General features: G+C 40.1%; 1 protein-coding gene across 13 annotated transcripts in view; it reads right to left on the bottom strand.

The window, feature by feature from the left end:
• Positions 1-8,227: 8,227 nt before the first annotated feature.
• SNAP91 (synaptosome associated protein 91) overlaps positions 8,228-24,956 on the bottom strand; it is a 71,137-nt gene continuing 54,408 nt past the window's right edge. For 7 of the 13 annotated variants that reach the window (XM_090136060.1, XM_090136067.1, XM_090136068.1 and 4 more), the window contains 9 exons: positions 22,142-22,279; positions 20,712-20,861; positions 19,139-19,169; positions 17,829-17,940; positions 16,955-16,978; positions 13,857-13,940; positions 13,682-13,786; positions 10,723-10,823; positions 8,228-9,655 (listed from right to left, as the gene is read on the bottom strand). In XM_090136060.1, coding sequence (XP_089992186.1) covers positions 10,731-10,823; positions 13,682-13,786; positions 13,857-13,940; positions 16,955-16,978; positions 17,829-17,940; positions 19,139-19,169; positions 20,712-20,861; positions 22,142-22,279 — 737 coding nt within the window. In that variant the 3' untranslated portion in view covers positions 8,228-9,655; positions 10,723-10,730. Of the gene's footprint in view, positions 9,656-10,722; positions 10,824-13,681; positions 13,787-13,856; positions 13,941-16,954; positions 16,979-17,828; positions 17,941-18,230; positions 18,369-19,138; positions 19,170-20,711; positions 20,862-22,141; positions 22,280-24,956 lie in introns of those variants that run through there. The other 6 variants (XM_090136063.1, XM_090136066.1, XM_031611226.2 and 3 more) reach the window with 3 other exon arrangements.

Here is a 24,956-nt window from a genome sequence, read left to right as displayed (position 1 = left end):
ATAAGCAATTAGTTCTGTTTCTGCTGTTAGCAATTGTTGTATTTTCTACCTTGGAGAGCTTTTGAAGTAGGCCAAGTCAGAAATATGTAAAATATGACAGTGCTGGCTCTCAGCATTATCTTATCTCTGTGCCCTTTAAGCCAGTGGTGATTTGATCACTGGCAGTAAAAGGAGAGGTTTCTGGCAAGAATGAGAGCTCTTTGGGGCTATTTCATGGAAAGTTTAGAAATGATTGCAGCAGCAATTACCACCACATCCAATACAAGCAATATTTAATAGGGTCCGACAGGGGCTCCCACGCACATCTGGAGGTCCGTGTACAGGAGAGGAGAAAGGGCCACACGGGAACAAATAGGACCAAGGTCCATGTGAGACTGGGAACAGTACTTAAACCTTCCCAATGCTGAGGCTGTTCCATTTGCCACTGCCCTGGAGAATGGCTTCATGCCTGGGAGATGCTTCTCTGTCCCTAACCACAGGTGAAGGGTGTGTCCTCTGCAGGCCCTTGGCAGGGTTTTTTTTTGCTCCTATAGAGGGCACAATTCAGGACATTATATGGGTTTCACATTTGCAAGGGCCTAGTGGCATCCTCTCCAATACCAACTCATCCCTGAAATGTTCCGACAGAGCCCAGTTCCTCATGTGAATATTTTCCTGACGTGGTTCCAATGCCTGGCATCTTTACCAAGTGTATGACCTGAGCAAACAATAGCATCCACTGAAACCTCAAAGCCACTGAGGAAACTATGTCTTAGGTGGGTTACAAATAGCACCCTGATGAGCTGCCCATTCCTCTCACTTGGAGCACATCTTTGAACCTTAACAAGGCTGCAGCTAAGAAAAAGGGTCAGATGCTCTGCAAAATCTATACACATATTTGATAAAGATTTTGCTTCTTGGCAGTTATGCACGCACCATATTTATTGTGGTTGCCATGGCTCTGCATTACCACGTGACAATGCTGGAAAACAGTGGATGAAACCAAATTGGGCAGTTTTTCAGAGGAATTACTCAGCTGCCCTTTAGCTACAGTTACAGCGCTCTCCAGCCCTTCCCCTCCCATTAATTTCCAACACTGGATGAATTTCCAGTGTCAACTTCACTTAATCCCAGCTGGAGGGCCTGTCCTGGTGGCACCTCTGTGGCTGCAGACATGGAAGAGTGCAGAAGGGAAAGGTGAAGGTTGTAATCAGCAGCAAAAACCCATAGTACTTTCTGTAATGGGAGAAAATAGGACCTTTGTCTTTCTTACAGTAAAAATCAACCCTTGTTTTTTCCTTTCCTTTGCTTTCTTTTGAATGATTAACTCATTGGCTAACCAGTGCTAATAATTGCAGAGCAGAGAACAAAGCTGCTGACAAATTTAATTAAAAAAAAAAAAGAGAGAGAGAGAGAGAGAGAATGTAGAGTTACCCCAATGGGATTTATGAGTAATATGAGGGAAAAAAAAAAAAATAAATTAAGAGTAATCACTAAGGCAAGAACTGTATTTAATTTAGGTAGAACATACCAAACATTTCTCCATCCCAGCCTGTCCCTACTAGGCAGGGATCCATTGCATTGTCTAACTCTTGTTGCTACTGTGAGTTTGGGCTCAGGCATGGTTTGCTTGTACGGTGGTATAAGTAGAGGCACCTGAGCATGAACACTGGAGTTTTTGTCTCCTTGCTTGGAGAAGAAGAGGCTCAGGGGGATCTCATCAATAAATACCTGAAGAGAAGGTGGGGTGCAAAGAAATGAAGCCAGGCTCTTTCCAGTAGTGCCCAATGCCAGGACAAGAGAAATGGGCACAAACTGGGGCACAGATTACCTGAAGCACTTCTGTGCTGTGCAGGTGGCTGAGTACTGGCACAAGCTGCACAGAGGATGTGGGGTTTCTTCCTTGGAGAACTTCAAAAACCAGCTGGATGTGGACGTGGGCACCCTGTTCTGGATGTCCCTGATAGAGTGGGGGTCTGGCCAGACAGTCCAGATGTCCCTTTCCCTCTCAGCCATTCTGCTATGTTCTTTATCTTTTCTTCTTTTGCCTTCTTAGATCCTCCTCAGCTTTCTCATCCTTCTAGTATATTAGTGTCTCTAAAAACAGCTCACTATATGTATCTAGGGAGGATGTATGAAGTCATTTTTAATAATGGTGGGCTGAAACTGAACTCCTGTTTTGGTAAGCTCCAGTAACCAAATAAACACTGCAGCACTTACAGTGGTGAACCTTAGAGGGAAATTTGATCCACTGCATATTATACATATTTATATGTTACAGAGTAATGCACAATAGGCATTTGTGATCTGTAAGAAGGTCTGCTTTTTTCAAAAAAGTGAAAAGAAAAAAAAAAAAAAACGTGTTTTGTTAGTGTCCAATTTAGATCTCACACTTTACTGCTTGCAAATTTACCTTTTGTGATCTGTGATCAATTACTGCAGCTGATGTGACTGAAGGGCTCCATCCTTTGCATCTTCCTGACTGACTTTTTCCTTACATCTGGGACTAAATCAAATCTGACCTCTATGCATTCAACAACGTGAGCGTAAGCACTCTGTCTGCAGCCTTAAAAAAAAAAAACCCAAAGAACAGCTGCCACTAATAGCATAATACTCCTTTAAGGGGATAGAGCTGTCCTTACAGGGTCCTGCCTTTGAAAGCAGTTTTAGCATGGCTGGTGTGCTATACAAACCCAATGTGCTACACACACACACACGCACACAGAGGGACCAGTTCCAACCTCCTCCTCTTCAGCTTGAAGGAACCTCAGGTACTGCATTAGTATAAGGCAGTTACCAACCAGAGCTGCATGTTCCTTCCCAGCTCAGGCTTGCACCCTTTTATCTCTTACATATAATGACAGCAACTTCCCATGCTCTACCCATTCCCACAGAGGCTAACAAAGCAGCTTTTCTCTGTTTTCTTTTGCACTTCTAAAAGCTTATATATAGTCAGCTCCTGACTGTCCCAATGCAGCGTGCAGCATGTTGAAGCATTCATGAAGCAGGGCACCAGCTGGACACAAGCAGCAAGAATGGAATTCAATCACCTGACACATCTTCTTCCCCTGGCTCCCCAGTGAAGCTCTACTGAATTTCCTTCATTTCTTTGACTGCAAAAATAACAACAATTTGATGCTATTAGTATGATTATCCTAACCAGGCTGCAAATGGCTTGTGCAGCCCCAGGACATGCAGTAGGGAGAGGCAGGTCCTGGTGGGCTGCCTGGGGCTGCTGCTTGCTGGTCTCCACACCCAGCCAGCACCCACACATCTGCTGAGAACACACTGCTGGTAGCTGGTGCGGATGAGGCTTCTCCCAGTCACTATTCCAGACTGGTGCCAGCACAGCGACGCACATCCCCATGCAGCTGAGCAGTTAGCCAGTGCTAATCCAGGATTAAGCCTGGAAATCCCACCTATAGGTGGTGTAGTTATATTTTATCTGCAGTATTTCCTAGTGTTCCGTTTGCAAAACAATCCCAGCTCTATTGAAGGGATAAAGCTTTTCTGTTTCAAAAACGTACAATGGCCTACAGGGTAACTGTCATCCATTTATACAGCTCAGCTTGCAGCCCAGCTTTGCAGCAGCAAAGCAGCATGTCCACCATGGGCCCTTCACACAGACTAAACTGGATTCAAAACAGCTCCTGTGCCAGCCTGGCCACTTCATTCCAGGATTTCCAGACCAACCACCTTCAATCTGGTGTTGGTGCAAGGTGCTTTCTTTAACATGTAAGGGTGGATCTCCAAAGGAGCAAAGGCAGTACTGCAGGTTCGAGCTGGAGAAAGCATCAGTGAAACACGTCCCACCACAGGCATCACTGCAGCTCCCAGGGCTCGCAGCTCTCTGTGCCTCTGCAATTTACATTTGAGAGAAATACAGACCATTTCATAGAACCAGAGAACTGTTTGAGTTGGACAGGACCCTGCAGTGAACAGGGACACCTACAGCTAGATCAGGTTGCTCAGAGCCCTGTCCAGCCTGACCTTGGATGTCTCCGTGGACAGGTCATCCATTACTTCTCTTGGCAACCTGACCCTTCTTGTAAAAAACTTCTTTCTTATATTCAGTCTAAATCTCCACTCTTTTAATTCGAAACCATTTCCCCTTGTCTTAACACAACAGACCCTACTAAACAGTCTGTCCCCTTCTTCCTTATAGCTCCCCCTCAGTATATTCCCCCTTCTAATAGACCATTCTTCAGTATATACTTATCTAAAGGGAGCTGTAGGTTGTGATACGTTAGCAAATTCTTTGAGGTATTTTAAAAAGCTGATAAAAGCCCAAACAACCCACATCCAGCCCTTACTGGTTGTTGGTTAAAAAAATAAGTTCTCTGAAAAATGCCCAAACCAGACTAAATGATAGAGTAGGATTAGAATAATTCTGATGGTCAACGATAAAGCCAAACATCTAAAGAAGCAAAACATTTCAGCAGATACAGAAGCCGCTTAATAACAAAAAAAATTTGCCAGGATCTTGAAACCCTATAGAAAACCTGGATGCAAAATACCATACCATGCTGTGGGTAGACAGAGCAGCACAACACACTTCTCTAGAGCAGATTTCACTACACTAATGACATAGGTGTAGAATATATGTCAGAAGTGCACATCCATTATGATTACTACTTATAATTTTAAACGTTGAAACAAAAAGTGAAACTCTTGCCACCATTATGTAATTTATTTATGTTTGGAAAAGAACTGTATTTTTTGAATGGTATCTTTGTTCAGAAATTTAAATCAACTCTTGCTCAAATCTTTACGAGCACCATGGTAATAAGATTATGATTTCATCTGCATATGTTGGAGCTTAACATTTAAAAGGAAATTTGAGAGAAATAATAATAATTTAAAAAGCCAATTGAATGCAATATTAGCCAAATCACAATCTCAATTTCATTTCACATAAGTTTATGAAATATGAAAACCTCAATGTGTCTGAGGTTACATGAACAACAGCAGCTGGTCTGTACCAAGGTTCAGAAGGTATCAGTAGATTCAAAGATGCTCTTACGCCTGAACTAGTATTTATATAGTGTGACAATTTTAATTATATGACATGGTCTCAATATTACTAACTTCTCCCCATTTTTAACCAAGATTTAGCAGCTTTGCTATTCTGTTAAACTTGTTTTTAGCTCCTGTTGAAAGTAATCGATTCTACTCTTAGATTTTTTTTTAATAAAGCCAAATTTGGGGGTTTTGAAACTATACTTTCAGTCAGCTGGAGGTAGCATGGTATTATTCCAGTAAGGAAGAATCACTGAATCCTCTTGGACAGAATGACTGCGTACAATTATAGACATGTTATAGATACACAAAGCTTAAGTTGTACAACCAACCACAGAAATTATTGTTTTTTTCTACTCCTGGATTAAAGTGGCATTTCACAAAACCCAGTACATTTATACATGTGACAGAGAACCTACCAGTCCCTGCAGTTGTGGTGGGCAACTCAATTGTCTCCAACTGCCAATTCAACTCTGATCTTCTGCTTCCCCTGGATCTGCTGTCACTTAGCATTATGAAATTTCTGTTTCCATTGAAGTGGGCTAGTGCTTTGATAAGGCCTCTGAAAAAGATGGCTACTGTGGGCATCTACAACAGCAAGGTAACCTGACAAAGAGCTTACATCACACTAAATCAGGAGACAGCTGTATTTCCAAAATATGGGTCACACTCAACCATGAACACCTGGATGCAGGGGCTTTACTCTGTCAGAGCAGAGATTTATCAACCTTTCATAGATTCATCTACACGGCCAGATGAGAGATGTGCTATCCTCAATCCCTGCAGTGGATGTTTACCCCCACTCCTCTGCAATTCTCCACTTTTTGTGTGCTGAGTTTCTGCCTCTGCACTACCACCTTTGGTAAATCATGTTTGGCCCTTACATCTATAACTGCATTAGAAGATTTCTGTGCAAAAGAATAAGCACCAGTCTTTTGCTACCCACATGGTTCTCAGAGTTTAATTAAAGGGAAGGAAAGAGGAGATGAAGCTTTAGGAGCCAAGATCTGGAACAGAAAAAATACCAGTGCTGGCTGCTTTAAAACACATATAGCCCACTCTTGCCTTCTGTAATTCCATCTCTGAAATTCTTGTTTAGTTCTTTCAGCCCTTTACTGTCTGCCACTACCCACATTTCTCACAGCACTAGCAATATACAACACACAGGGAAAGGGGTTCTCTTTTAATAAAGTTTCTGAATATTTCATGTTTCAGAAGAGAGATTTGTACATCATCTTTGTGTCACCATCGTAATTTCCACCACAGGAAGTTTCGGTCGGCTTTTCTAAGCATGAAGAGTTGGTAGATCTGCAAGGTGCTGTTACTGAGACCTTTTTTTTCACATGAAGAATAAGTTGTCTAGGCAGGCAGCTCTCATTTTAATGGGAAAGATAGGAAGGAGGATCAGGAGCAAAAAGCCATACCAGAAAAACAGAACTATGTCAGCTATGGCTAATGGCTATATCATGCACTAGATCTGTCATCCACCAGTAATATCCTATATTACCAAAGCATCAACTGCATTTGCAAAGCAATTTCCATCTGATTAACCTTTTTAAGGCAAGTCTCTAGCTTTTTCAGTTCTTCTACTAAATCTTAGGAACAGAAGTTTAGGTAGCAGCATGATTTTGCAACCAGTCTGAAATACAGTCTTAGAAGATAACAACTCAGTTCTCAACTTCCAGATTTTCATCTGTTGTCTTGGGGAACAGCATCACTCCAGGGAAAGTCCACACATCAAGTTACAGCACATTGAAATACATAGCTAAAAAATAATCACAAAAACAGTGAATTATAATGAATGATAAATGGGGAAGCAGTGTGAGAGGCTGCTAACCCCAAGCATTCAAGTAATGAGCCAGGTTGAGGTTTGCTACCACTGTCATTCAAAATTTTACAGCAAACTGAGTTCGTGGGCACTCGGGCTTGGGGAGGAGCTGCACATTTCTCACATCGCTAGAGGTTCCATCTTCATAGGAAGCCACCACACTCTCACAGAGCTCATTGGCATGAGGTCTACACAAGACTAACAAGAATGAAGAACAAGGACTGGAGGCATTGTAGAACCTGCTACAGAAAGATATTTATCACATAGTGATGGAGTGTACCTAGCCTCCACACCGAGGTTTTACCCCTTGAAGCATCTGCATCCTACAGAAATCACTAGATTTTGTTATAGCTGACATTTATTGGCAACAAAGTGCATGCAACTAGTTTTGCAATATCAATTAGAACAACATCCAGTGAAGTAGTCTGAACACATCTCCTCCCATGCAGTACTTGGTTATGAATGTCCTCGAAAAAGATAGAGAATCATAGAATTGCTCAGGTTGGAAAAGACCTTAAAGGCCATTGAGTCCAACCACAACCCAACCAAACTACCCTAACTCCAACAACGCTCTGTTCAAAAAAGCTTCACAACACCATGTGTCAGACCTCCAGGCAACACAGCGCACATAGCAAGGATGAGAAAAAAACCCACCTGATCAGAGCCTGAGAGCACTCTGAGACTTTCTGGATGAACTTGTTTGGGTCTTAGTGCTCAAAAACTGAGAAAACCCAGGCGTTTACAGGGCAGTCTGACTCTATGGGTTACATGTATTAAAAGCCTCTTAAATGGCCAACCGAGATAGATCAATAGCAGCAAATAAAAGAAAATGGGATAAAAATAAAAATGAACAATGAAAAAATTTCTTAAGCAATTACACCACCCTGCTGGTGGAAATTTCTTTGCAATACAGCTCTAAATTCAGACCTTGCCAAGCTGTATCAGTGTTCTGTTGTTTGTAACAAAACAGCCTTCACTACCACTTTATCACTTCATCTTTTACCACTTCATCACTTCATCAAAAGGTCTCTTGTTAGTTGTGTACCATCAGAAAGACTTTGGTGTGGCTAAACATTTTCCCTTCCTTTTATCCTGTCACCAGATGAACCTTAGCACAAGCAATTCTTGTAGCATCATAGCTGCACTAGCTCTCAACAAGCTGTTGAATGAAACCTCATAGAAAAGAGATCGGGACCAGTAACATAAGCTCTCACAGGTGCAACTATTTCAATATTATTCTAGTTTAGGAGATCACGTCTCTAATGAAAACTTCTGATGGTGTTATGGGTCAAACTACAGAATTCTCTTCTCCCTCTCAAAAAACCTTCTCACAATACATATTTTGCCATCAAAGCATATTATTGTGCTCAGCATCTGAATGATCAGGAAAATGGCAACAAGTTATTTACTTTGATCAAGGTGTTTATTGCATCTCAGAGGGCACACATGCACTGGGGTTTTCTGTTTTTCTGTTTTTTGCTATTTTCTTTTAAACCGAAATACAAAGAAGAGCCATTTTGAAATTAACTTTTTATAGAACTTTCCCATTACAGTGTACGCTATCCCCACAGCAAACTCTGTGATACATCCACTCTTAATGGTACCATACATTGATTAAATAGTTAATTTGAAAGACTTCAGGTGAATCTTTCCAACCCAATATGCTTTTACAGAGAACTGCCAAGCCACTTGTAACACTGATCAACAGTGACCTCATTTAAGAGTCAAGATCTTAAGCCAAGCCATCAGCAGAAACAGTATGAGAACAAATAAAAATTAAAGAAACACGTTATGTACAGTAAAGGGCATGGATCTCCGGATCAGAATTAAATCTAATCACCAATTGTACAAAAGCTACTCACAGCGCAGTTGGGGAAATGGAGAAAACACTAGCCTAAGGCATACACAGGTAAGCACTAAATTAAGAGATGTACGTAAGAACTGAACAGAGGTGAATAACATCACTTGTAATGTTCTGACTACAGATATACCAATGAGTGCTCTCAGATTCGAAATTCCTTAATGCCAGACCACTATGGTTGCTTTTTTCAACTACGTGGAGAAAAACTGACCCTTTACTTATTTTCAGTGCATTCAGCAAGAACTGATAGATAAATATGCCAATTTAAAATGAAAAAAAACTTAAATAATTAAAATATATTTTAAAATCAAAACAGCAATAAATATGGTATTCTTTCAGATATGATTTTCAGTCTTGGAAAATCATTGGAAAAGTACTTGTTATGGAAGTTTACCTTTATATTACTTTAAATTATCTTAACATATACAGTGCCACAAAAATAAAACATTTTTTCACGACAATTGAGATTCCTGTGACTGCAAAAAAATGTATTCCACACAATTCCATAAGTATTTTCCTTACTATCTGGTATTATCACACTATATTTTGTAACAGATAAAGGAGAAACTGAGTCTTAGGGAAATTGTAGGTGTCCTCAAAAAGTTATATACATTGAAACCTTCAAAAAACACAGACATCGCTCCAAATGGCTCACCAAACAACAGCTGCATAATCTGCCCCTGTGGGATAGGTTCAGAAAAGCACTAGAAGGCATCAGAAACATACATCCATTGTTTAAATTGTAAAACACAAATAACCCAAGTACACAAATTTAGAGAGAGTAGGGATAACAGCTAAGGTAGTACACATTCCTAATGTTCACTTTCACAGCTGTGCTACACGTTTCAGGAGTAAGAGAAAGTCTGAGTAAGCGCTGGGTTTGGTACTGGTGGCTCACTTCGAAACTCTGAGCATCCAATTGTAGACTCCAAACTCACGTCTTTATCATCTTGTCAGAAAAACTGCAGCTGTGGAAACAGAAGAGTGTTACATGAAAGCAGAAGTAATGAATCAAATAAAGCACATTCTAGAAAAATTAAGGGGAAAGTACCAAATATACTCTTTTCTGCATCTCAGAGCTGTTACCAGCATTTAACAAAGTGGCTGCGTTCCCATGGACAGTTATGAACCTGTTTACTACAAATACAAGCTGAAAGCTGTGAACCCAGCAATAAAAAATGCACCTCCACTTTTAGAAGTCTCCAAAAATTCCTAGGTACCTTCAAAGCTGGAATACAGAAATGTGGAGAAAAAGAGCCACGTGGTACCTGCTAAGATGAGCTCAATGCCATCCCCTGCTGCTCATTCCAGCACCGAGGAAGCCCAGAACTAGCCTTAAAATTAAGCTATGGGTAGAAAGAAAAGGGACTTGCAAAGGCCTCAGAGATATGCAAATACTGTCTTCTCCTCACCTGGCAAATTATCCTGGACTTATAAAATGCTTACCTTACGTCAGCCATTTAAAAAGTAAAATGCAGAAGTGTTAAATCCAATTTGACATTTCTTCTAGCCCTATTTCTTTCCTCTTTTCATCTCTCCACACCTGTGCAACAATATCTGCTTCCACACACGTAAGATGATGCAATATCAATCACAATTTACCAAAAGTTCTCATAAGCAATGCACAGCTCCTTGTAACAACATGGAACAAGCCTCTTTTGAACAAGCATGATTTTGCTCCAGTATATGTACTCTTATTATCTTTCTATTTGTTTCAATACCAATTTCATGAAAACCAAAAATGTGAATCCTTGGACTGAATGGAAGCAAGACAAAATGGAAGCTACAGATTGAGGATAATTTTCTTGTCAGTCACTTTCGGCAAAAGGTAGTCGAACGTCAGGCTTTCAGGCTAGACTTAAAAAATGCAGAATTCAGTTTCCTATTTTAGCTACCACATTATCACATTATCAGTGCATGTTCCTACAGATCTCTGCAGGTACAATTCTGCTCATCGTGTTTAATCTGCAGGACTAATCACCATCTGTTTGCCAAATATGTACTGCAGCGTAACATGCAGGCAGTCACAAAATACCTTATCGTTTACAAGAAATCCTTGATGTTAAGATCCGCTAATGGGTCCTTTGTTGGAGGTTTCTTGGGACTCTGAGTAGCAGGAGTTGGGCTTGGAGAAAGCTAATAGACGCCAGGCAGGAAAGCAGGAAAAAAAAAGCAATATGGATACACAAGCATTAGGTAAGTATAGCTGGATCTCACACAAGCACACTGCAAGCATATGAAAGTTCTACATTGCTGTTAACTTCACTGTGCTGCCATTTTGCTCAAGCATTGTTTAAATTCTGTCCTTACTACAGAGTTAACAATGCTTTGCTGATGTAATGGGCACAGACACTGACTATTCCTGTTAGCATAGCTAATCACTTGCACCCTGCAAGACAGAACAGAGTTAGGATCGTCAAACCAGACAGAAGTTAAGCAACTGTTAGATGTTAAACAACAAGGTACAGAATAAGCTGAGCATGTGCTGCAGAGTACATCTGAAAATCCAGCAGCTTGCATTTAAATATAAGTTGTTCAGTATTGGTAACAAAAATGAAAGCCCCTGCAGATGTGACTGTATTATACCTAAATTCTTCTTGATTTTTGTTAAGCATAAAATGAATTATTCAGTAGAAAGTATCCATTTTTTCAAGTTTCATGCAACCCTTCTCCCTAATGAGCTAAATGATTCTCCCATCCTTATTGCTCACTGTCACCGCCTTACCTGAGGGCACTGCAGGTATTTAATACGTAGTCCTGGCACATTGATGACTATCCTACCCTAAGAAAAATATGTTTGTGTCTTTCATAATATCATTCTTGATAATTTGTGTCAAGAGACAGTTTAAGATGGCAAGACCAAATAGGAATGTGTGAAACGCAGAGCTCCAATACTGACAACCTAAATTCTTAGAGCAGTTTCAAGTTCTTCTCATTTCTACAAGGAAAACTCTTGTTACTTAGACAAGAACGTAACTTCTAACTTAAGAAGTGCAGTTTGCTACAGGTGGATTGTTTGACTTACTGTTTGGAAAACTGAGAGGTGGAGTGGTTTCAAGTATCAAAAGACAGATTTTAGGCCCACAGCACAAACTTCTACCTCGAAATTCATTTCAAAGATAAGATGAAAAGTACTGCAGGAAAGTTGTTCCCTGCCTCTCCTCTGGAAAGGGTCCTTCCTTAATTACTATAAACTAAACTTTATTATGGAAAAATAGCCTGGAACAGCTATCATGGCTTATGTTGTGTCAACTAGGTGGCTACCAGTCAGCTAAAAGCTTTGTATCAGAGTGGATACAGACTGCTGCATTTCCAATTTTATTAGCTTCAAGTTAGAAGGAATACTTGGGTAATTGTAAGAAGCAACTGATACATACTTTTTCAACAGGATAGATGGCATGTCTCCATTGACCACTTTGTCATTAACTACTCCATTAGATATTTTTGTCATATTAAAGAAAGACCCATCCTCCTGGTAGCCAGTAAGTAAAGTTAGTGTTTTCTAGTTACTAGCTTTGCATTATGAGTAGCATGATCAGTTACCACAATCTGATCCCAAAGATTAGCTTGAATTACTTTTTCTTCAGAACCATTTAGAGCAACTGCTTTTAATCTGCTAGTGCACAATTCTTGCCAAGTGAAGCATTTGAGGCAGAAGCACTCAGACACTGAAGTCTGCTAAGATTGGACTTTCAGGTGGCAGCTGGTAGGTAGGCAGCTGCATGACGAGGAACAGACTGCAGGACAGATGATTGTCTGAATGACATAAGTAATGTGTGAGTACTACAGCAGTACACTACTCTGTGTTGGGGGCTAGAGACCACTTTGCAGTTCTTTACTATTTTCTGCCTGCTGAATGACTACCATCTTCTGAGACTCATTTGTTCTGCTTTGAAGCATCAGTACATATGAACCTGCAGGACAATATCCAGAAGTAATGTCTAGGTATATTGGTCAAACATAAAGAGAGGTGTCAGGACAAGAGGCAGTGCACAAAAACTGGAGCACAGGAGGCTCCTATTGAACACCAAAAAACTCTTCTGTGCTGTGTGGGTGACTAAGCACTGGTGCCTCAGAGGCTGTGGAGTCTCCTTCTTAAAGAACTTCAGAAGCAATCTGGACATGGTCCTGGGCATCTTGCTTGAGCAAGGGTTGGATGAGAGGACTTCCAGATGTTCCTTCAAGCTTCAATCATTCTGTGATTCACATTCTGTGATTCACCCAGAGCTGTTGCTAAGCAAATATTTCCTCATGTAATGAATAAAAAACTCCTGTATGCAGCAACTACCAAAGTATTTGTATGCGTAGAAATTTATGCTAAAGATTCTACATCTGTCTCACAATTTAGACACCCAATCCAGGGTTTAAATGCTATTCTAGTTCTTAAAGAACAGGTTTGCTTTAGCTGTATGTGGCCAAGTTGTATGTGTCCTTTTGTGACATGATTGTCACAAAGTCAGACTAGGTAAATATATTTTAAATACATGAAAAATGAAGCAGTGGCATGTACCTCCCAACTTAAAAAAAAACAACAGAGTGACTGAAGCTCAAGATTTGCATTTCTCCACATCAATGTAGGTTAGAAGAAAAACTCCACTCCTCAATACTTAAATTTGCACATCACAGTGAAAAACACTTCTTGAACTCTACATGATGTTATATATATTATGGGGATTTATACTCAAATGCAATAATTTTGCAGCATGCCACCAGCCTAAAACCATTAAACTTGCATTTCTAAAAAACAGCTGTCATGAAAGAACTCAAGACCTCAGCTTGTCCATAAGCAGAAGGTCAGTTTTCTGAAGAGTCCTCTTGGTGGGCTGAGAGGGAAGATGCAGAGCATACCTCTAGACCTCTAGTATGTAGTGGGCAAGCTCTGAGCAGAATGGAAACATCAAACAGCATTACATCAAACTTTACCCAAATCCCCCCCAGAATACATCTTGTATGTAGTTAGACACAGGAGATTCTTTCTGTGAGCACTGACTCACCTGTACACCAGGGCCTGCGGCAGCTCCAAATGGCGGCCTCATCATGGGCTGCCCATACATAACTGGCTGTTGGGGCATCATGGGTACACCTGGTCCTGCTGGGGGCTGTAAATCAGGGCAGCATGAGTAGGTTTTTGGATAAAAAAGGGAGAGCTGTATAGTGAAAGAGACTCACCATCCCAAATGTGGCTCCTGGCTGTGCAACAGGTGGGGTACCTCCTGTGGGAGGAACTCCACCTGCTGGAGGCACGGCTCCTGCCTGGAACATAAAAGAAAAATTAAAAAAGAAAGAGAAGCGTGAATTTCTGTAATGCCAATTATCTGGAAACTGCATTCCCAAAGTTGTTCTATCAAGTCAGGCTGTTATGTAGTAGGTTATACCTAACCTCAAAATTATGATGCTTCCGAAGAACGAGAGAATTGAATTAGTCCTTACAATAATGTTCAGCTTTCTTTGTCAGAAGAAAGCTAGGGTGACAGACTCAATTCTCTTTGCAAATGGAGTTCATTTTCTGAATAAAGCCAAAATGGGCCCGAGGAAATTCATACTTTTCTTTCAACACAGGGTAAGAAAGCACACCAATTTTGTAACCGGTAGCCAACACGCCATTGCACATGCTATAACACTGAGTTTTAGTAAAAGCTATAGATTTATGCCTAGCTTAAGCAGAATGTAAAGTTAACGGAAGTAACTGCTATAGTAATTAATTTCCAATAAAAAGTAGTATTATTATGCAGTGATATTAACGTAAAAACTAAGTTCACACTTAAAACAGAGTCAGAACTGCTACATAGTTTACTAAGAAAAGTTTAGCTGGTTATGCAATTGTTTTTCAGTCAAATAACACATAAGCAAAGAAAAGAGATCTTCCACTAGAATTAAGGAAGAGAGAAATGTTAGTCCAGTAGTCTGTGCGATATAAACAGCACATCTAAAGCAGTATCCTTAAACTAGCCAACTCAGGTATCCAGCAGAACCTACGCACCATCCCTTTTCGATTCCCTTGCCTGTAATTTCCCACGTACAGTCTCCTTATGGCCTGGAAAGCATGCAAGTATCTCCTTTTCACAGAAGTATCTTTAATCCAAACACTGTTTAAACTCTTAATAAGAACTTTAAAGAAGCATTCCAGGAAGGGATTAAAGATGATGGTAGAATTTTTTGGAACATCATTACTTCTATCTTGGGGCCTAACTAAAGTCTATTGACACAATTTCTCAAGCTGTTACAGAAGTTGCTTGGTCATGCCTGAGCCTCTAAATCCTGACTGCCTACCTTGAGTCAGTAATAGAAACACAGAACTATAGAATCCTTAAAGTTGGAAGGGACCTTTAAAGGTCACCTAGTCCAACTCCCCTGCAATGAACAGGGACATGCACATTTAGATCAGGTTGCCCAGGGACTGATCCAGCCTCTCCTTGAAAGTCTCCAGGGACGGAGCATCCACCACCTCTCTGGGCAATCTGTTCTGGTGCCTCATCACCTTCACTGTAAAAGACTTTTTCCTTATCTCCAAACAAAATCTCTCTTTAAGCTTGAAACCATTTCCCCTTGTTTTATGACAACAGACCCTGCTGAAAAGTCTTTCCCCTTCCTTCCTGTAGCTACCCTTTAGATACTGAAACGCTATCAGGTCACCTCCGAGCCTTCTCTTCTCCACACTGAACAGCCCCAGCTCTTTCAGCCTGTCCTCATAGGAGAGGTGTTCCATCTCTTGACTAATTTTTCTGGCCCTTCTCTGGATGAGCTCCAACAGGTCCGTGTCTCTTCTGTACTGAGGACTCCACATCTGGACGCAGTACTCCAGGTGAGGTCTCACCAGTGCAGAGTAGAGGGGCAGGTACACCTTGCTTGACCTGCCTGGATACACTTCATTTGATTCAGCCCAGGATACGTTTGGCTTTCTGGGCTGAGAGGGCTCATTGCTGGCTCATGTCCAGCTTGCCATCCACCAGTACACCCACGTCTTTTTCGGCAGGGCTGTGCTCAATCCTTTCATCCCCCAGCTTGCATTGGTATTGAAGATCGCTTCGACCCAGGTACAAGGTCTTGCATTTGGCTTTGCTGAACCTCATGAGGTTCTCCGAGATCTACTGCTCAAGCCTGTCCAGGTCCCTCTGGATGGCATCCCATGGCATTCCATCCTTCTGGTGTGTCATCAGTAAACTTGCTGAGGGTGCACTCAACCTCTCTGTCAATGTCACTGATGAAGATATAAAAGAGTATTGGTCACACTGACCCACTGTGTCTGCATGCTCTCAGTTGACAGCAGATAGCAGCTCTGGAGATATGCAGGAATTACTCTTCATGAAGGCTGCATTTAATGCCCTTGCCTGATCCTTGCTTCAAGGTAGAAATATACCAGTTTCTTAAGGAACCTGAGATTAGTCAGGATAACTAATTCCAGATTTATTAAACAACAAGCATCCTAATCTTTCTTAACAATTATTAGGAATTTTTTTTCCAGTCTGAAATTTTTACTGGGAGCATTTCAATTAAAATCATTATCACACTAGCAGTATATCTGTACTCAAGCTAAGAACGATATCTTGGATATGGAAAGCAAGGAATATAAAGATACATGCTAATGACATCAGAAGAGCACCCTAGAGCTATCTGACTGCAGCCGAAGGAACACAACTTAGTTCAGAATTCAGTCCATCAGTTGCCAAGAAAATAGCCATACAAACTAAACCTCCTTTTGCCTGAAAGAGTAAGGGTCACTGAAAGGAACAGATTTTTGTGAAATGCTGCTGATTTTAATCTGGAAGGGAGGGAAAAAGTGACCAAAACGTCAGTTGCTCAAATTCAAGCTTCAGCAGTGATGTGAAGGATCGGTTCGTTTTGGTCTTCACATTTATTTTTCCCTGTGGCTTTGGTTTTCAAAAATACTTTGGTATACAGATTTAGAAGAAATGCATGTAACACCCATGTTTCACAAAATGCTATCAAAACCATCCAGTTTTCCAAGAAAGGACAGTTAATTATTGGATGGTAAAACCACTTCCAGATCAGACTGGTATTACAGAAGCTAGAAAGTTCAGGTAGTATATGTCACCAGATAGGTCACATCCACATATAGTAAAGATTGCTTGAAAATACCATATGTTGCTTGAGAATTTTCTGCTGCACAAACAATTCAAAAAGAGCCATGTTAGGTAGCTTCTAGATAGTTTTAAGCCAGCCTTAGTAACTGCAGTGCAGGTAAGTTGCTGTTAGTAACTTCATGTTTAGTAAGTGTAATGAGACCCCCCCAGAAATAATTCACTTACACTGTACAGTATTGTCCAGCCTCTCTATTAAGAAAAAAAGTTAGCATTACAACTAATATACTCAATTAAGTTTCATAGGATTAAGGAATAAGCTGTAATACACTTACAGTTGCATTAATATTTGATTGTTGCATGGAACATGCATGGATTGTCAGCATGGAACTGAATTTGAGAGTTCTCTCTTTCCCCCTCCATCCCACTTTTTTCCAACAGAAGCTGCTTTATGCTGTGCAGCTCTGATGAAGTATGACCTTTCCTCAGACTACTCTTGTAGTTTACTAATGATCAAATTGCTCTTGATCCAAGTTTAGATTCTAAGCTCAGTTCAACTCCCTTTTCCTCAAAATGGTGCTTTCTAATATGTTTTACATGGCAATCTTACCCTTTCCAATAGACTACTTCGCTGGGCTAAAAAAGCTATCTCCTACTCTAACGTCAGTCATCTACTTAGTCTGAATGATGCACAGTCTTTTGATACTTCATTCAGGAAAACTTAAATTGGGAAGAAGCTTAAGTTTTCTCCTATCAGTACATCAGTTTTGGATGAATATCACTGTTCTTTGAACAATTTATCTGGACCTGGTGCTGGCCAAGACTTAAATGGTTAACCACACACTTTTCTTGGAAGTGTCCTCAGTCATTAAAAACGTATGTAAAATCTTCATTTGTAGGCTACTGCATCTTCACTGACTTCAGTTCAGTGATGTTGGTTGTAAATATGGTCTTAAAAATGTGACTTGTAACAACGGTATCATTTATACAAACGCAAATTCTTTAGATGAAACAGACAGAAGCGGTACACACACGCACACTTTGACAGTCTCAAAATACTGAGGTTTCACTATCAGTGGTATTGATGGATGAAGCACCCTACCAATGGGCCACTTGGTACACCACCAGTTGACCATGTTGCAGGTGCTACTTTTGGCTGCCAGTTGGCTCCTCCTGTTAGCTTCTTCTCTCCAGCATTCCACTGAAGGTCTCCCCTAGTAGAGAGGCAGAGAGAGCTATTCTTTATATATTCACACAATGAAAATGAAAACCAAATGCAGTATACATTAAAATTAAGCTTGCAGCTACATTAGTTTATAGTACATACAGTTTAAGCTATTAACAGAAAGATAGATTTTTAGTACCATGCAGTTCCTAGGGCTGTTAGTGGCAGACACCACTACACTCTACACTCAAGTCAGTTATGTGGTTATAGCCTTTGTGGTGAGAATTAAAGAACTGTTTTAATTAGTATTGATTGAAGGTAACATATTATTGCATATACCCTTGCAAAGTAGGAAGAGGTACTGCTACTGCCTACTCTACTGGGGCCAGAAGTAGAGCTGCCTGCTAGAAGTCTTTGAAAGGTCATTTCATTGCTAGAAATCTTGCTCAGACAGATGAAGGAGGAAAGCATTCAGTTCTGAAAAAAGTTGATAGATACAAGAGAAACAAATCAATCACAGAATAAAAGGTTTCAAAACCAGATTTTGTTAGAGGCTGCTTTACCCAGAATAGGCTGAACTCCTTGAATGAAGTACACTGAGGGAAGCTATATATGGAGGACAGAGTATGTATGATTTGTTTACTAATTTTCCTCCTATCATCTCCATAGAGGAACAACACATCTTGAAGAATGGGCATTACAAACTAGTCTTGGATATAGAGGCAGACTCCACACAGAAGTTAAGCAGTTAGCTAAAGACATTCAAAACCAAGTGTAATGTTTTAAATATCTCTTCTTGCAAAAAGAAGCTTTTCATGCCTACGTGATAAGCCCATTCAGTGTCTGTAAAAAGATAACAAAACTATTACATATTAGCCTAAATAACTGAAGGGAGCTAATGCAATTTATCATCTGGACAATTTCATTTGTAAATCAGCTATCCAATACAAAGATATATATATAAACATATATATATATATTAGAGGCTCATGTTTAAGTCAGCAAATTTAAAAGCTACATCAGAAACAATTAACATTAATTATTCTGTGAACCTGCATAGAATAGAACACTTTTCTCAAAATCTTTATGAATTGCTATTTTTTGTTTGAGGGAATACAAAAGGAGGGAGGTACTGGAACGTGATCAGTTCATTGATTTCTACTAATCACTAAAATCAATATAAGATTATAAAACAGGCTTGAAAACTTTTTCTTTCTTTCTTTTTTTAAATTAAAAGTTGAACTTACTTTTTAGAAGTGGTACCAGAAATTCCAAGATCTGAAAGTTGTAAGAAAAAAAGAGGGAAAAAAAGTCACACATCTAATAAACTGAAGTGCATCAAAGTAAAAGCTCGTGTTTCACAGCACATGGGCTTATAAGAAATAATGAAATTTTAGCTGTCTTCATTTATCTAGTCAGCATCAGAGTAGTAGCCACACCTAAATCTGTTTCAGGACTAATATCCAAGGAATCATATGGATGTCTTATACTTCAAGACATTTTTGCTCCGCAAGCAAGCCACAGTGACAATATATTTACTTCTACAAAACATTCTTCAAGAGTATTAAAACTACCACAAATGACAGCACTAATATCTATTCATCACACTATATGCTGAAAGTTATTTTACTCAGACAGATAAAATTGTTAACTGGATGTTCTGCTGTTTTATCTGCTCTGTTATGCATGGGTGCTCCAAGCAGTTTCCTTAACAACCCTATGAAAGAATTTTTAATCTAAGTTTTAAAGAACTCTCTTCTCAAATGATCAGTACAAGTCCTGTAAGTCAGACTGCTGAGTATGATTATTTTCTCCCCCAAAGTTGGATACACTAAATGACTTGCAGAAAGCATTTCAAGTGATTAAAACTTCTGCTGACTTCTAAATATGGTCATTTCTCTCCACACCTAACAGAATAGTATGCATCTTAAGGTCAGTTATCAGTTTGCTGTATTTACATATAGGAATGGTATATTCTATGTAAAAGGTCCTTCAAGTACAACTTCCACATTGTACCTTACTCTAGGTGGGACTGTGTTAGACTTGTACAGGGGCTGGTGCTACTGATCTTTAGTTATAACAACTACCTCACTACAGGAAAGAATATTTTTTGTTTAGTACTTCAAGTACATGTTTTGGGAAGTTCACTATCTGAGATAAGGTCTGTTCTTCATACCACTGCTACTCACAAGGAGAATAGCAACAAGTCAGCTATCATCTCCTTGAACTTTTTCTGCTTAAATTCTATGGTACTACTAGATGCTTTGGACAATTTTCACCATTCCATCTGTTAACACTTGAGTGCCCATCTGTTAAGAGTCTGATTATGTCCCTGAACGTAGTTAGGATGCTCAAATGTTACAAATCACACTTAACAAATAGATCCTATTATTTGTCTCAGATCCTAAACACAATCACAGAATCACATCATTCTAGGGGGTGGAAGGGACCCCTCAAGATCATGTAGTTCAACCCTCTGCTAAAGCAGGCTTCCCACAGTAGATTACACAGGAAAGCATCCAGGTGGGTTTTGAATACCTTGGAGGAGACTCCATAACCTCTCTGGGCAAACCTTTTCCAGTGCTCTGTCACCCTCAAAGACAAGTTCTTTCTTATATTCAGATGGAATGGGTGACAAGCTATGATCCTAGAACACCAGGTACCTGAATCAGGCTCTACTCTTGCCTATAACTGACCTGATCTCCACAGGGAAACAGGAGGACACTGAAACAAGAAAGGTAAAATGGACAGGTGTTTGGATCCACAAATAAACAGTATTGTTGTGTGCCGCATCACTTAAAACAGGCATGTGTCACTTACTGCCTACTAAGTTTGCGAGAGATGAATCAAGATCACTTCCAAGACCTTTGCTTGCTGCTGAAGCAGGAACTGTTGTTGTGGCTGCAGGTGTTATAGACTGACCAGCAGGAACCATAGTGGGCATAAGAAGATCACCTAAGCCGTCAAACACTAGAAGGGAAAGGAGAATGGTTTATGAGCAGCAGCTTAGGTAAGAAAAACACTACCAGCCACTTCGATGTCGGTCCAACAAATATAGCACAGACAACAACGTCACAAGACTTACCAAAACACAGTTTGACATTAAAAGTAATGCCAACAAGGGCATGCACATCATTTTACTAGAGACTGAACATCCAGTAGTAACCCTGAAAGAGTTATACCAATGAAAAATAAAATGACAGGACATGCCTAAAAGCACTTCAATTGAAGAGCTGAATTTACAGAGTTAGTACTATTTCCACATGACACACTACTCTTCTTACAGTCATCCTTAGAAAGACATCAGATGCACACACATTTGTCAGGAGATATTCATTTAAAGGCTTTTAAAATGAACATCTTGCAGCAAACACCACTTAGAATTATGGTGGCAAAGATAGTCTTATACCTTGACATGGTAACAGGATTGAAACAGTCTCAGGATGTTACTATTCATTTGCAAGCAGCAGGGAGTTGGGAAAACCTACTAATATCTCACAAGATCAGAAGGAATGAGAACCACCCACATGACAGAGCTAGTTTCCTTAGTCCAGCAATCTATGAGAAGCTCATTTTTTTAGATCCCTTGAGGTCAAACTGTTTGGTACATCCCATGCCAACACTCTGTCTTCTGATCTGTATTTGAGGTACATGCTAATGTTAAGCCAACAGGAAGGGGTAGCATGTGCACCGGCAAGCAACTAAATAACCACGCAGCAGTACTACTTTGACCTTTGTTTCTTGTACAGTTGCAGAACTCACCAATTTTAAGTTTGTAGCAAGGACCCAGCATGGAAAGTATAGAATGGAAGAGATACAAACAAAATGATAGCAGTGATGAAAGTTTAAGCTTATAGTCAGGCAAAGAACATGACCTCTGTCTCAGTTCTGTGAATCTTCAGGTGCCATGCGAGCTTAAAAACAGCTTCAGCAGCAACAGCGAGGTGACTTGGGCGCGTACTTAATTTACAAAAGTGTTTTTTCACTGAGTAATTCCTGATTCATGCCTCAAAGCACGTGCAAGGATGATGCTCGCATTAGTTCAGTTTCTACTGACATGGTAGAATAAAACACGGTCACAGAAAGCTCTTGGGCACACATTTCCCTAAACATGACACTGAGTTCTTCCAGCTGAGATGAAAGGGAAATCACTTCTAGTGCTTGCACTCCGAGCCTAAATATGGTGCCACTAACTCATCTAACACATAAAACACATTAGAGAATTCATAGGAAGAAACCTTTTGACTCACCTGATGCATCAAATGAACTGCCAGTCGTTGGAGCCGTTGTTCCAAAAGCTGCATCAAAGTTAGGCTGTAGTAAGCTTGTTTGAGCTGGAGTGACTGGAGATGGTGATGGAGAAGGAGCAATAAAAGAACCTCCAAAGCCTTGAAAAAGTGACATAAGAGAGGTGTGAACATCAGAGTCAGTCTTGCCAGGCTGTGTTTAACAAAAGCTCAATTATAAAAGGCTCAATCTATAACAAAATAAATCTAAAAAGAATTACTAGACCACTGCAAACAGTTCAGTACTACACAAGCATCCTTATGCCAGATACGACCCAAGAAATTTAAGCTTTTGCAAGCATTGCTGGTAAAAACTTTAATGTTCATTATTTAGATATCTCCAGAGGTGCACTAACAGTATACACAATTCTTCCAGTACTACATGCTAGTTAAGTAAGCTTACAGGCAGAAGGCAACAAAAAAGGATGAGTTCAGAAAAAAAGTGAAACAGAAGACTGGCTTGAGAAGAGCATATGATCACAGTTTAATGGACCCAGCTGCTCAGGAATTCCAACTCAGAAGGCAGTGTTTTACTCATCCAGTTTGTCTCTCATCATCTTAAAACATCCTGGTCTGTCTTGTCAAGATGTCTTCAAGTTGCTGCCCACCATCCCTTCATCCTTTCAAAGCAGCATCAACAATATCCACAAATATAAACAAAACTTAATCATGGAGATTCTCTAGCCTTAAAGCAATTTATTCCCATGCTTAACTATTCTTAAAAAAAATCCCTTCCCTGCCCACTATATAATTTGATCTCCCTTGCAATTTAAGCTTATTTGCATTATCTACAGACTCTAGAAACTGTTTAAATATGCAAAGACTGCCAAAGAGAACAAACATAGGATACCTCCTCAATTCTCTCTAGTGTACAAGCCAGCCTTCTTATTCAATCTTTTCTTGGCTGTGATGCCTGAGATCCCTATACTCCTTCAGTCTTGGCCTTGGCTTTTCCCAGCTACCCTTGCATTAGGAAGTTCTGAGCTCACCTCTCTAACTGCAACCACAAATATAATAGGAAGACAACTCTGCACATCATGTAGGCTGTAATTTTCTCCTTGCCATCAGAGAGGGAAGCATATTATTCTTCCATGGCTGAACATAAGACAGTGATGTGTCAGTAGTCCACCACTGTCTTTAGCTTCTTTTCGGGGACCTTCCTGCCTTAGCAGCCTAATGTCATTTCTTCAGTTAATCATTACTTTCCAAGATCAACAGCTTGCATGTTTACCCACTTGAAATTTCTTCTTCAGACTACTTTCTCTAATATGTGGAGACCACTCCGTTCTTATCTACAAATACAGCTTTCATCTTGTGTGTGAAATCTGAAAAATTAAGGATGCTACTCTGTCACACTGTTGAAATAAATGCATCAATTTAGAAGGCATGAAACTTTTATCACTGCCTCAATTTCTAACTAGATAGTTTATACCACTCCTTTAAGCAGTCAGCTAATTCCTTCCTTTTCACCTTGCTTCAACTTTTCTTTAGTTACCAGTTCACGAGGGAAGAAAGCTCTGAAAACTTTATAACCTCTTATCAAAACTGCTTTCCATGGTGACAGGATGTATCAATTACAGAACATTATGTAGACATCTCCCAAACGGTGACAGTAGCATATTTCTCAGCTATGAAAACAAGTCTTCCCCAGGCATTTAACTACAAGACAAACCAGTGCTGAATGTAAAGTATTTGTGTTCAAATTATGATCATCAATTATATCAAATGTTACTGTGAGATCTCAGATGATCTCCCCCAAAGTGATAGTTTCTCAGAATGAAGTAAAATTAAACACCAAATACTTAAAAAGTGTGGAAACGGTAAGAAAAAAGTGGCACTACAGGTCCAGGAGAACACAACCTGATTAGAAAAGACCTCTAAATATATCCTTCAGCTGCTTAAGTTTGCCAGATTGCAGGCAGTGACACTTACACTATAACTTAAACTAGTCCCTTTAGATGACTGATTGATTGGACTGGATGGAAGCAGGGAAGTAAGAGAAGGACACAGAGCAGCCTGTTTTCAATAGCCTGAAGTAAAGAGCATTTCAAATGCCTGCATGAGCTTCCCTGGGCTTATTAGACCCACCTCAGGGTTCTGGCACCAAGAAATCTTAAATACCCAAACTCTACTCTGTAGCAAGCCACACACTTGCAGTTGCTAAATGAGAATCTGAACAAACATACTGAATCAAAACTCAGCTCCCTATGTGAGGCAGGCTTGTCACTGGGTAGTTTAAAAGGTGATATCTGATCTGATTATTCAGTCCCAGCCCCTGCTAAAAGCAGTATCATCAAATCAGGTGGCTCAGACACAGTTGCATTGAGCACTTCCATGACAAGAGATTCCACTACCTCTGTGGGCAGATAATTCTAGTATCTGATGATTCTTGCGGTAATAAAGTAATAAATAATAGTTTCTGGAATTCCCACACTGTCTTTTTCCTCTTACAGTGCACCTCCATAAGGAAGTGGCTGATTTCTGTATCCCTCCAAAGAGGTAGATTTAGATAGCTATATTGCGTAGCTTTTGCCTTCTAAAGGGTGAATGGATCCAGCTCCCAACCTCTGCTCAAATATCACATGCACTGGTCACCATCTTGGTGACCCTCCACCGAATAACCTCACACTGGTATGATTTGGTCACCTATTTCAAGAGATTATTTTTAATACATTTCAGAAGTCCCCTGGATCACCTGTGCCCAGTCATACTGCCCTTCCAGCACATATTATGGTGGTTAAAGCTGCTCATGAGTGCCAAGGCCTGTGACAGTGAAGCT

This window comes from Phasianus colchicus, chromosome 2 (assembly GCF_987193195.1).
Source record: "Phasianus colchicus chromosome 2, bPhaCol1.hap1.1, whole genome shotgun sequence".
Lineage (NCBI taxonomy): Eukaryota > Metazoa > Chordata > Aves > Galliformes > Phasianidae > Phasianus > Phasianus colchicus.
Note: the sequence above shows the minus strand (reverse complement) of the source record. Positions and strands in the feature narration are given on the sequence as shown.